The sequence below is a fragment of the Elephantulus edwardii genome, unplaced genomic scaffold (genome assembly GCF_000299155.1).
Source record: "Elephantulus edwardii isolate Elephantulus edwardi_28Jun2011 unplaced genomic scaffold, EleEdw1.0 scaffold00218, whole genome shotgun sequence".
Classification (NCBI taxonomy): Eukaryota; Metazoa; Chordata; class Mammalia; order Macroscelidea; family Macroscelididae; genus Elephantulus; species Elephantulus edwardii.
In genome coordinates, this window is record NW_006399968.1 from 999,491 (window position 1) to 1,013,149 (window position 13,659).

General features: G+C 40.7%; 1 protein-coding gene across 1 annotated transcript in view; it reads left to right on the forward strand.

Moving 5' to 3' along the window:
• Nucleotides 1–7,326, forward strand: part of LOC102870342 (protein dispatched homolog 1-like) — a 133,707-nt gene extending 126,381 nt beyond the window's left edge. Inside the window, 2 exon segments of the mRNA XM_006898036.1 lie at nt 3,715–7,027; nt 7,058–7,326. Coding sequence (XP_006898098.1) covers nt 3,715–7,027; nt 7,058–7,326 — 3,582 coding nt within the window.
• The last annotated feature ends 6,333 nt before the right edge of the window (nt 7,327–13,659 follow it).

Sequence of the window (13,659 nt, forward strand, 5' to 3'; positions counted from 1 at the left end):
GCCTTTTGGAATCTTCTGTTCAGCTCTTTAGTGTCTTGGATTCTTCCTTGTGCTTTGGCTTCTCTACGTTCCAGTGCAATCTTCAGAGTTTCTTCTGACATCCATTTTGGTCTTTTCTTCCTCTTCTGTCTTTATAGGGGGCAGTCAAAAACCAGCTCGATGGCACCTGCCAATAACACAGAATGTCCTTTAAGACTTTTTCCAAATGTCTTTTTTTTTTTTTTGAGATTTTGATGAAAGTTTATAAAGAACTTGGATTTCCATTCATTCATTGTTGCACATTTTCTTCCCTGCCCTACTACCTCCTGGTTAGTTTTTTTTCTTTGGAAAAAAATTTTACATACAGCAACCCACATCACCTTTGAATTTGAGGACCTTGCTAGTATTCTTTTTTTTATAGCAGCCATCAACATACATTTGGTCTGTGTTTATCACATCCAGTTTTTTAATCTTTGGTTATATATATACACATTAAGAAATTATTAGCCCATATTTGAAAAGGTTATTTCAGAGCAGATTTCTGTGCTTTTTTTATCATTTTTAGTTGGCAGTCCTATGGATAGCTCAGCATAGTGATAGACGACCTGCAGCTGAGATCAGAGTCCAGGCTGGACTGGGAACCTATGCAAACAGAATTCCACCCACCCACCAGAGGAGATACTGGATGCCCTCTGCAAACAGAAGGTTCCTCCCAGCCTCTCACTGGAGAGGATACTGTTCCTGAACTTTGGAGTCATCCTGCTTTTGGTTTAAGAATTAAGCTTACCCATTGTTATGTTGGCAGCACTTACATATAAGGAAAATATAGCCTCACGAAATTGGAATTTTCTTTTTAATTGTTGGTTTAAACTAAATAAAAACCATGGGAAGGAGGAAGATGCCTTTCACAGAGCTAAGCTGTGGAGGACCTCTGCCTGGCCTTCCTTTTTTTTTTCCGAAATCATTTCCTCGTGTCCCTGTTTTCATTCTCTGTCAGTTAACAACACAGCCCTAGTTCCTTTATCTCTAAAAATTGTTTATTTTAGCAAGTATATTCCTTCTGGCTAACAGTGTATTTCATAATGGATGTAGTTCATTTTCCTTTATCTGAAAACTATCAGTTATTGAAGATGTATAACTTTTCTTTCAAGTCAACAAGCTGACTGCAGGGACTTGCATGTTATTTTGGGTGTGTGAGGGGCAAAACTTGGTTATCTGCCATGAAAAACCACATTGATGCTGTTACAGTGTTTCCTGTTATTTATTAGGTGCTTCAGTTTTCCCCAAGGTATGTGAATATTTTAAATCTGGAAACAATCAAATTATCCTGTTTTGTGGAATGTTAACTGATGTTCTTCAGAAAGGAACCAAGCCTGTGTTAAAGTAAATGTTATTTTAACACATTTGAGTGGTAATCCTTTTGGCTCATTTTTCTTTAATGCCAGTAGAGTATCTTTTAAGAAAAACTTTTTTTAAGGGAAAATTGGCATGTATTGCGAAAGTAGAGAGAATAGTATAATGGATTTCCATGTGTAGCTCACCCAAGTCCAGCAGTTACCAACACAAAGCCCATCTTGCTTCCTCTACATCCCCAGCCCCATAAGATTAGTCTTGAAGTCAATAAGGTACATTGGTTGAACATTTAAGTTGGCTGCTAACCAAAAGAATGACAGTGCAAACTCACCAGTGACTTGGGTGCCTTTAGTTTGGCGGTGTAACTCCTTACCACGAAGGCACCTTAAAGAATACAGCTTAGAAAACCCTATGGGGCAGTTCTTCTCTGTCATAGGGCTACTATGAGTCACCATCCACTGGATACACAATAAAAATAAGATATTAGCATCAGAGCTTTGAAGCAATGAAGCCTTTCCCTGAGATTTTACATTTCCACCCCTAATACATTTACTCAGAATCTACGTTTTAACAGCTTCTTCTCACTTGAGAAATGCAGGTTTTCAGTAAGGGGTTAAAACCAAAATTAACTAGTTTGAAGCTCTTAATGATTTGTGATAAATTCTCAGCCACATAATTTATAAATCCTGGGGAGTTTCCTGTGTGGTTTACTACCTCTGAAACTTTCTGGAAGGTCAGCTATGAGTCTGTTCCAACTAGACAGTCCACAACAACAAGTTTAAGGAAAAGGAAAGGATGTTTTTAATCCTACTATGGAAAAAGTAGCCACACCTTCCTTCAACTTCAGAGCTGCTTCCCTGAAACAGCCTTTGTTGTTTTGGTTTGTTTTTAAGTAGCAGTGAGGTAAAGTAATAGGGCAAGATTGTCTTTAGCTCTCGCTTTAACAAGAAAGAGATTCAGATAGATTCAAGAGGAAAGATAAAATTTCTTATTTTACCTTCTGCTATCAGAGATCTCTCCAAAGTACTGAAGAGCAATTATTTCAGTCTGGAGACTAAGGTGTGCCTGATCCAGGCCATAGTCTTTGCAGTTACTTGCTATGCATTGGAAAGCTAGACTATAATGACTAGGGATGATAGGAGAATTGATGCCTTTGAGCTGTGGTGTTGGAGAAGAGTATTGAATATACCATGGACAACTAGGAGAACAAACAGTTTCCTCCATGAAGAGGGTGAGACCAGGTTGCTCCTTGGAGGCAAGGATTCTGAAGCTCCGTCTGACATACTTTGGACATGTTGCAAGGAGGAACCAGTCCTTGGAGAGGGACTTCATGCTTGGGAGTGTGGAGGGACAACACAGTAGAGGAAGACCCTCAATGAAATGAATTTATTCCATCACTGGGGTAATCAAGGTGGGTGTGTCAGAAGCAATAAGATTGTCACGGAATTTAGGGCTGTTGTACATAGGTTCTCTATGAGTTGCAGGTAACTTGAAAGCACATAACAGCAACAACAATTTCACTTCCAGGGAACAGGAGCCATTCATCTAATTTATAGATTTTTTTTTTAAGGCAGCACAGTTATACCTGCTTTTACCGTTGTTGTTGTTGTTGTTGTTGTTGTTGTTGTTGTTGTTGTTGTTGTGTTGTTTACTATCAAGATGGAACTGACCCATCACTGACCCTCTAGTGGGTTTTCAGAGGAGTTGATTGCACAGGAGGAGAGCTTTACCATATTCTAGTATTGAAATGATTAGTGATGGAAAATGAACAGTATTCACTTAGAAACAATGTCCTTTTCCAGGACATTGTTCAGGAATCCTTTCATTCTAAATCTTTCTCACATCTTTGACAACATTGTCACACCACAGTCACTTTTTAAGGCACCTAACAATTTTCAAGGGCATAAAATTTTTGCTTCTAATTAAGTTGATTGAGACTCTTTAGTCAACAGAGCTTTTGTGCCAGTAACAGAAAATTTAGGCAAAGCCACTGATGTTTCATGTATCAGTTGGACAATTCTCTTAACTAATCCTATGGGTATAAATGAGAACTTCATAACCTATACCCACTTTATTGCTTTTTGAAAGTCTTATCTATTCAATAGGTATTAGTTTGGTATCCTTGTTTAAAGAAGACAGCATTGAGATTGTGTAGCACTTACATGTCATTCAAAAGAGTAGATCTTTTTCAAAAGTAAGGAATCAAGCCATCTTTTTTGTTTGTTTTTGAGGGGAAAATGTCACTTTGCATTTCAACTGATGGCCTCTTTAAGAGAAAGGTTGGTTGACTCCTGTAACTTTTCCCACTCGTCAAAAGCACCCTAATTCACACCTTTCAGGGGACAATTTTCAACCACAGCCCTCTGGTGTCTCTCTCTGCAGATCAGATCCCACCCCCAGTTTGGCGACCTCTGCCAGAGGACCACTGCCGCTTCCTGCTGTCCCAGCTGGACGCTGGGCAACTACATCGCCATCCTACACAACAGGTCATCCTGTCAGAAGATCGTGGAGCGGGATGTGTCTCACACCTTGAAGCTGCTCCGGACCTGCGCCAAACACTACCAAAATGGCACCCTGGGGCCTGACTGCTGGGACATGGCGGCCAGGAGAAAAGATCAGCTCAAGTGCACCAGTGTGCCTCGAAAATGTACCAAGTACAACGCCGTCTACCAGATCCTCCATTACCTGGTGGACAAAGACTTCATGGCCCCAAAGATGGCTGACTCCCCATTGCCCCCTTTGCAGTACAGCATGCTCTTCTCTCCCACAGAGAAAGGAGAGAGCATGATGAACATTTACTTGGACAACTTCGAAAATTGGAACTCTTCCGACGGTGTGACCACCATTACCGGGATTGAGTTTGGTATCAAACATAGCTTGTTTCAAGATTACCTTCTAATGGATACTGTGTATCCTGCCATTGCCATCGTAATTGTCCTCTTAGTCATGTGTGTCTACACCAAGTCCATGTTTATCACCTTGATGACAATGTTTGCAATCATCAGTTCCTTGATCGTCTCCTATTTCCTCTATCGTGTGGTATTTAACTTTGAGTTTTTTCCTTTTATGAACCTCACTGCACTCATTATCTTGGTTGGAATTGGAGCAGATGACGCATTCGTCCTGTGTGATGTTTGGAACCACACCAAATTTGAGAAACCTCATGCCAAAACTTCAGAGACCATGAGCATCACCTTGCAGCATGCGGCCCTCTCCATGTTTGTCACAAGTTTCACCACAGCAGCAGCTTTTTATGCTAACTATGTTAGCAGCATCACAGCAATCAGATGTTTTGGGGTTTATGCAGGAACGGCTGTACTCGTGAATTATGTATTGATGGTCACCTGGCTCCCGGCAGTTGTGGTCCTACATGAGCGCTATCTCCTCCATATATTTAACTGCTTCAGAAAGCCCCAGCAGCAGATCTATGACAGCAAAAACTGCTGGACAACAGCTTGCCAAAAATGTCACAAAGTCATTTTTGCTGTTTCAGAAGCTTCTCGCATTTTTTTTGAAAAGGTGTTGCCGTGCATTGTCATTAAGTTTCGCTACGTTTGGCTGTTCTGGTTTCTTGCCTTAACTGTAGGCGGGGCCTACATTGTATGTATTAACCCAAAGATGAAGCTGCCCTCTCTGGAGTTATCCGAGTTCCAAGTGTTCAGGTCATCTCACCCTTTCGAACGTTATGATGCTGAGTACAAGAAACTTTTCATGTTTGAACGCGTTCATCATGGAGAAGAGCTCCACATGCCCATCACAGTCATATGGGGCGTGTCCCCCGAGGACAACGGCAACCCACTCAACCCCAAGAACAAAGGGAAGTTGGTGTTAGATAGCAGCTTTAACATTGCGAGCCCTGCTTCCCAGGTCTGGATTTTGCACTTCTGTCAAAAACTGAGAAATCAGACCTTCTTCTACCAGACTGAGGAACAGGACTTCACCAGCTGCTTCATTGAAACATTCAAGCAGTGGATGGAGAACCAAGACTGTGATGAGCCTGCCCTGTACCCATGCTGTAGCCACTGGAGCTTTCCCTATAAGCAAGAGGTTTTTGAACTGTGCATCAAGAGAGCCATCATGGAGCTAGAGCAGAGTACCGGCTACCATTTAGATGGCAAGACACCGGGACCACGATTTGACATCAATGATACTATCAGGGCAGTAGTGCTGGAGTTCCAAAGTACCTACCTATTCACTCTAGCTTATGAAAAGATGCATCAATTTTATAAGGAGGTAGATGCATGGATTGCGAACGAGCTGAGCTCTGCACCCGAAGGCCTCAGCAACGGTTGGTTTGTCAGCAGTCTGGAGTTCTATGACCTTCAGGATAGCCTTTCTGATGGCACCCTCATTGCCATGGGGCTGTCAGTCACCGTTGCATTTAGTGTGATGCTCCTGACTACCTGGAACATCATCATAAGCCTCTATGCTATCATTTCAATCGCTGGGACAATCTTTGTCACCGTTGGCTCTCTTGTCCTGCTGGGCTGGGAGCTCAATGTTTTGGAGTCTGTCACCATTTCAGTTGCGGTCGGTTTATCTGTAGACTTTGCTGTCCATTATGGGGTTGCTTATCGCTTAGCTCCCGATGCTGACCGTGAAGGGAAGGTGGTCTTCTCTCTGAGCCGCATGGGCTCTGCGATCGCCATGGCTGCTCTGACCACCTTCGTGGCTGGGGCCATGATGATGCCCTCTACAGTGCTGGCTTACACCCAGCTGGGCACCTTCATGATGCTGATCATGTGCATCAGCTGGGCTTTTGCCACCTTCTTTTTCCAGTGTATGTGCCGGTGCCTTGGGCCACAGGGGACCTGTGGTCAGATTTCATTACCTAAAAAACTACAGTGCAGTGCCTTTTCCCATGCCTTGTCTGCAAGACTTGGTGACCAAGGACAAAGCAAAACACATACCACGAATGCATTTCATTTAGATCCCAGGGGCCAAAACTCTGAAGTGGAGCATGAGTTTTATGAATTAGAACCTCTGGCATCCCACAGCTGTAGTATTTCTGAAAATACCACTTATAAAGAAACTCATATCTGCTCCAAATTCTTCAACAGGCAAGCAAAGAATTTAGGGATGTCTGCACATGCCACTTACAGCAGTGAGTGCAGCCTAAGCACCAAAAATGACACAAACTCTGCCTTGTTACAGTACCCTCACAAACAGTGCACCATGTGTCAGCTCTTCTCTGTGAATCGGGGCTGTGGCTGCCCCACCGCCTACAAACATTTCAAGTATGGCCCGCACCCTTGCCAGCAGTTGGGTGACTGCTTGTGCCACCAGTGTGCCACTTCACCTGGCAGCTTTGTCCGGATTCAGAATGGCCTGGCACCAGCACTGAAGGCCGCACACCATGCTCCTGAGGGCTTTGTGCAACCTGTCCCACACATCCACCACTGCGCCTGCCCACAGGGAAGAGGGAACCCACACAGGGTACAGAACTCTGTGCCACAGAATTTCTTTCTTCACCCATTGCAGCACATTCAGACACAAGAAACAACAGAGAACACCAGCATACACAGCCTTCAGAGTCTCGAAGAGCATTTTTCAAAGATGTCAGAGACATCTGCCCGCAGAAGCACTGGGTCTTTAACAGAAGACTGCAGTGAGGCTGAGAGTAGCCAAAGAGGACTCTGTAAAAATAGAGACAGTAGTAAAACAAAGGGCAGTGGAGGGTATGAAAACAAGGACTGTAGCTTAGTGCATCAGACGGACAGGGTAGAAACAGAGACAGAGTTAGACTTGTTTCAGACTGATGTCAGTGTGAACTCAGAACATCTAAATTGGAATGAACCAAAATTTATATTTAACCATTTCATGAGAGAGGCCAGTTATGTGTCTAACCCAAACAAACCACAAAGCTGTGGCAGAATTGTGAGAGTAAAGTGTAATTCTGTGGACTGTCAAATGCCAAACATAGATACCAGTGTGCCTGCTGTATTAACACATTCTGAACTTTCTAATGAAAGTTTATTAATTAAAACACTTTAATGAATCTAGTATTAAACTCAGAACTAGTGCCTCAATTGGTCTTTTGAAATGGAAATGAAATCCATATTCTAGAAATGAGCCCCAAAACATGTTTGTTAAAAATATGGAATATAGAGCAAACTTGAATGAACAGACTTAGAAATCTGATGAAGAGAGTTGATGATGATTGAATTTTCTTAGTTGTGGGGGCATACTTGTAGGAAAAATAACTCTTACTTCTTCCCCAAGCAGTGAATAGAAATTTAATTACCTAGAAGTCTGTTCTACTGGGAAGTCATATTTACCTAGTATCCTCATTCTGATGCATTTGGTTGGCAGTATTCAGGACTTGATTACTCACCAAAAATACTAGGAATTTCCCTAGTTTTTATAGTGCCAATTCAGTTGAGGTTCAGCCTTACAGAAACTAAACAACACTAAGATTTTGTATGTTTGGTGAAGCCTTATTAAAAAGCTAATTACCAGACATACCAGTAATGGTGTGTCTGCCTATCTATGTGAATGGACTTTACATGGAGCCAGTGAAACACTGATATCCATATTGTTTTCTTTTCCTAGTCAATCAGAATCGACATTTGTTCAGTTATTGAACCCAGCAATATGGGCGTCATCTTGTATTCGGCAACAGTTAGTGCCAAAGAAGAACAAGCACGGATAAGGAGTTAGCCAAAGTAATAGTAAACTGTTGAGGATAAGTTGTACATTGGCAAAAATGGATCCCAGTCAGGTGTGTCCTCCTCCCTTTCAGTGTGGCTAACTTGTTCTGTGAAGGTTTGCTTCCCTCTCTGCCCCTAAGGGGACAAGTTGAGACAGCTCAGCTCTTGCTCCTGTTTTGGTGAGCTAAAAGCAGAGTTTCAAAACTTGTAAGGATCATTTTATTGTGTAGCTTACACCTAGAAATACTAAGCCTTGATGCAGCATCTTAAATGACACTTGTGTATTTTATGTTACATCAGTGTGCAGTGATTGAACTGTTGGCATTTGCTTTCTGAGTAATCCTTGTCATCTGATGCTAAGTGCATTATAGCCCCATGTAGGAAGAATTCCATTGTCTTCTCCTTCTTTGAATTTGATCATCTGAAGAATACTGGTGGAAGTATATCTAAATGCAGTAGTTTTTATAAACATTTTTAAACTATTTCCTAAAGTAGTTTTCCAAATTAGACCTCCTTAGTAGTCTAGGGTCTGAACAAAGTTGGAAGGGATCTTATGGATCATATTGAATCCAGCCACCAAACCAGTTTTGTTATGGGGCCTTCTAGCTTTTGTTTGAGTGCTTCTGTGTCAAGTAAATCCATTGTCCTGTAGTTTTTCTACCAGTTGGTCCTCAGTCTGTCTCTTTGTTGATGTATAGATAAGTATCCTTGATCTTTCTTCCATATGGTCATCCTTCAGATTAAAAACAATCACAATCACATCTTCCTCCTTCTACTCTCACTTGCATTGTTCTTCCCATGACCACGTTTTAAACTGTTAAAATTATTGTCTCCTCTGTATTTGTTTGCTGAATTCCTTCTCCAAGTTAATACCCAAAATAGATCCTGAGGACGCTGGATGGATCCTGTTAAGCCACTCAGAAGTGGAAATAACGTTTGTTTTAAGTAGAATCAGCATTCATGCAGCTTCAAAAAACAGACCTGTAGCTGTGGTTATCGATTCCAGCTCATGGCAACTGCTCCCTGGGCTTTTTTGGGCTCTGATCTTGAGGGAAGTAGATTATGGAAATACTCTACCTTCCTTACTTGAGCCTATCAAATAGGCTTAGACCCTCAGCCTTTTGTGTCAACCCACTATCTGCCAATGAATCGATTCCAATGCTTATTTTCCATCCGTTTTCTGGTGGTGTAAATCTTTGCAGAAGGACACTTCCCGCATTTCTCTCTTGGAGCAGCTGGTAGATTTTGAACTGCTTGCCTTTTGGTTAACAACACAAGCATAATGCCTGTAGTCAGGTGCCAGTTCGACCAGGTTTCATATTGCTGCTAATCTGCCTCTTCAGACCACTTAGTTTTTGACATTGTGGTTCAAAACCTTACGTTCATTCCCGCTGTACTTCATTCTGTAAGATAAGGGGTGGGGGGTGAGAAGGGAACACTTAAAAATAGGACCCTCACTACTCCAAACTAGATTCTTTCTTTCCTTTCTGAGGTTATCAGGTTGTCTTGTAAAAGTATCCTGGGGTCCAAATGCCGATTGGATTTAAGTACATAGTAAGAAAAATGTAAAGAAATGCAAACTTCTCTACAGATAGTCTAACTTGGAAGACCTCCATGCAAGCTAGATGTCTTTTGGTTTAGAAAATAAAATCTGGAGTGGAAGAGACTTAGTAGGAAGAGGATGATATCCTAAAGTGTTTTTCTGGGACTTCAGGGCAGCTGTTGCTATTGTTTGGTGCTAACAGAAGAACTGAGTCTGACTCATGTGTAATAGATCATGTGCTTCATAGAGTTTTAATTTTTTTTTTCTTCCCCCTGAGGCCTCTATGGGTGAACTTGAACTTCTTCCTTTGTATTTATGAGCCTAGCACATTATGTTTACACCACCTTGGGACTACAAGGCTAGAAGAGCCTTCTCAGTTCTGCTTAATTACCTTGAAAATGTGCCAGGAACCCCTTTGCACAGTCATTTCATTTACTGATTTGGAATTGACTTCTTCTATTTTGCATGTAGTAATTTTTTGAAGAATCATTTGCTGTAGCTAGAAAGCCAGTTTTTTAAAATTTCTCACTCAGCAGTAATAGACTTTTTTTTTCAAGTTCTCTTTCATGGAGAAATTTTGTCCATTGTCGTCTTCTGTATAATTTGTAAAGCAAATGGTACCTAAGAGGTTACATTAGACATAGTGAAGGGAATCATTGCCTCTCCATGTGAAGTATGTATAACTTGGAAGGGATTTGTCTACTGCCTGTTACTGCAGAATAAACAGGCATTGATGAGATCTTATTTTAACCTTATGGAAAGTTTACTGTGTATCCAAATAACTCTTCCTTTGAAGTTTGAGTCAATTTTGTGAAAAACGGTCCAGACTTCTTTCTGACAGGGTCATTTTTTTAACTGACCAACTTGATTGAAAACACTAGGTTGAGAAGAAGATCTTTTCCACAAAGAAGAACTGTATTGACTGAAATAAACTGTAATGCTTCATCTATGTTCACATCTTGTGTGTTATTACTGTAAAATGTACATCCTTCTAAAACAGTATTCTTTAAAGTTATGCTAAACTGTTATTAAAATTTATTAAAATAATCTACTGTGTTCTAGCTTCAGTCATTCTCAAGGTTAGGACTCTGGAAAACAACAATCAAAGCAGTAATTTGACAGATGCTGCCTTCAAGAAGGTTAGAAAATGTTCCCAGCTCACATTGTTTCACATGTAAACCATATTTCTTCTAGTAATTATGATAGCTTCTAAATGAAATATAAGGGAACAATGACTTTGAAAGCAGTTGTATATTTTCACTTTAATAGAATTATTACAAAACAAAAATTTAAAAGAAGAAATCTCTGTTAAATTAAAAATTTAAGTTGCTGGGTTTTTGTTTTCTCCTATGAAGTTTAGACATACAAAAGTCAAAATTTATTGTAATCTTAAAAGGGTTTTTTTGTTTGTTTGTTTGTTTGTTTGTTTGTTTCATGCAGACAGAACAGCGTGTTCAAATACCCTTTGTACTATGATGGGTATTTCCCAAGCTTTTTTGCTATCCTTTTATTTATCACAATTATATGAATCCATAACGTTTTTCTAAAGTATTTTCTTTTGTATACTGAACTATGGTAGCCTAGTGGCAAGAAGCTGCACTGCAATCCTGAAGGCACGCGGTTCAAGGCCACCAGCCACTCCGAAGGAGAAAAATGAGCAGTCTCCTCCAGTGAGATTAACTGTCTCTGAAAACCTACCAGAGGGTAGCTATGGGTCGGTTCGGACCGGATGGTAAACAACAATAACATATTAATTTAAGGGATTTCCTATTTCCGTATAATAAATAAAGACAAAATATATCCTTGGTGGATTAGTAGACGCATACCTTTTATTCTTAACATTTAACTGACCTAGTTTGGGATCTTTAATGGTGGGAATGGAGGAATGTCTCTTAATTACCTTTGGAAGCCAAAGTGCATACTCAGGAACAACTTGCAGTCTAGAACCAACAATTTCTGTAAGCCCCCTAACCATCAGTTAAAGCATGAAGCTCACAGCCACGTTATTAAGTCACGGGTTGCTAAATTTGCTGGAGCTGAATGGACATTTGTTGCACATATGTGCAGCTTAGTGAGATTGGGGACATGACTGCTGATTGTAAGTCACTTCTGAGAGGAGACATGAAATACAAAGCGATAGTGTTCTGCATTCGGAAGTCATCGCCTGAAGAAGAGCTCTTCCTAGCCTGAACATCCTCTAATGGCATTATATTAAGTTCGTGGCCCAGTTTTTTAAGACTTTTTCTCTAGAGCACCCACTATTTGACATCCCAGTCAGTATCTCTGCCATTCTTGCCCAATATTTTTAAAAGGCTGCTTCTTGACTTTGTTGTGATTATGTGAATGATCCTGAGATGTCCCCAGCCCTGTGACAATCATAGTGAAACAGGACTGAGGCTTCATGTTCTCACATCAGCTGTTAGTTGTCAATAGGTGCTATCAAGTGGGCTCCATCTCTTAGCAACGCCATCCAGCCCCTGCCTCACGATCATGCTGGGTGTGAGCCCTTCTGTAGTCATTATGTCAGTCCTTTTGATGACCATTGATGGTCATCTCCTTTCCCACTGACCCTTTGCTAAATAGATCTTTCTCCAAGGACTGGCCCTTCCTGATAATATGTCCAAAGACTGAGACTTGTTCCACTCACTTCTAAGGCACATTCTGGTTGCACTTCTCCCAAGACAGATTGCTTGTTCTTCTGTCAGTCTGTGTGGTATTCATTATTATACACGAGCACCTTGATTCAGAGGCATTAGTTCTCCATCTTTACTCAGTGCTCAGCTTTTACTTACTTCCCCTTTCTGGCCTCATATTTTCCCACTCACAACTGTCATGCAATCTACAACTTCCTAAAAAGGGGGAAACGAATTATTTTTTTAAAAGATTTTTTGCTTGGGACCCAGTAAGGTTCTTGCAAGAGCTGATTTTGAGATAAAGTGATGAGCAGAGTTAAATTTGCTTAGCTTGTCCCTTATTGGACACTTCCAATCAATGACTAAACCTGAGCATTACACTCTGAAGAGGAAAGGAGTTGCTGAATAAACCAGTAACAAATAACAAGAGCCTGTTTAGTCTGCCTATGAAAACAAACCTCTCAAGCTTAAAAAAACTGCTGTATTATTATTACTGCCTTTGTAACATAATGTGATCATTATAAATTTCATTAGTAATAATAAAAACTAGTAAGATTATCTATAGATCAAACTTTACTAAATATTTCAAGTACTACTCGGAAACTACGGAATAGCTCTATTTCCCTTAGGTGTGATCTTTCTGTGGTACTCTACTGGTACCATTATTCCATGTGAGAATCCCTGGTCTGCAGACTGACTGGTCTCTTGGCACTCTCACAGCGTCTGGTACTTGCTTCTGTATAGCCTTAAAGGATGTAGTGTGTGTTGTCACAGAGGAAAGGCACATCTCTAGCAATTTCCTCACAGAGCCACAAGCTCCACCAGTATTGATGTTTTCTAGAGTGTGGTCTCTTTGTTTCACCTTCTGAATAGTCTATTGTGCATTATTAGTTGTGTATAACAGACAAGAAAAGAGCTTGCTGAGGAGTTCCAAATATGGGTCTAAACATGAACTTCTATCATACTCTAAAAAATGAGGATTTTCCCAGGTGATGTAAAAAATGAATTAACTCCTGATTAAATGTGTGGGGTTCGAATCCACACAGACGGAGGCATCTGGGAGCAAAGTCTGTGATCTGTTTCCAAAAAGTCAGCATTTGAACACTTTATAGAGCATAGTACTCCTCTCAAACCCATGGGGAAACTATGAGTTGGAATCAACAGTGACCACTTTTGGAATTTTTTATTTTTTAATCATAAAAAACATACTTTCTTGGCTTTGATTGGCTAATGCCAGAGATCCCCGCCACGAATGACTTCTTTGCTGATCGTGGTAACAATGCAGGACTTTGATAAGTAGCTGTATGTTGCCATCAAAGAGTAAACAGAAGTTTGAGGAAACAATTTTTTTAAGATTTTTTTTTATTCATTTCAGTGAACATTTATGAAGATTTTGGATTTCCATTCATTCATTGTTGCACTTTTCTCCCCACCTACGCCCCCCCCAACCCCCAGTTTGCTCTTCTCTTTGAAAAGTAAAAGAAAAATTCCTTCATTGACA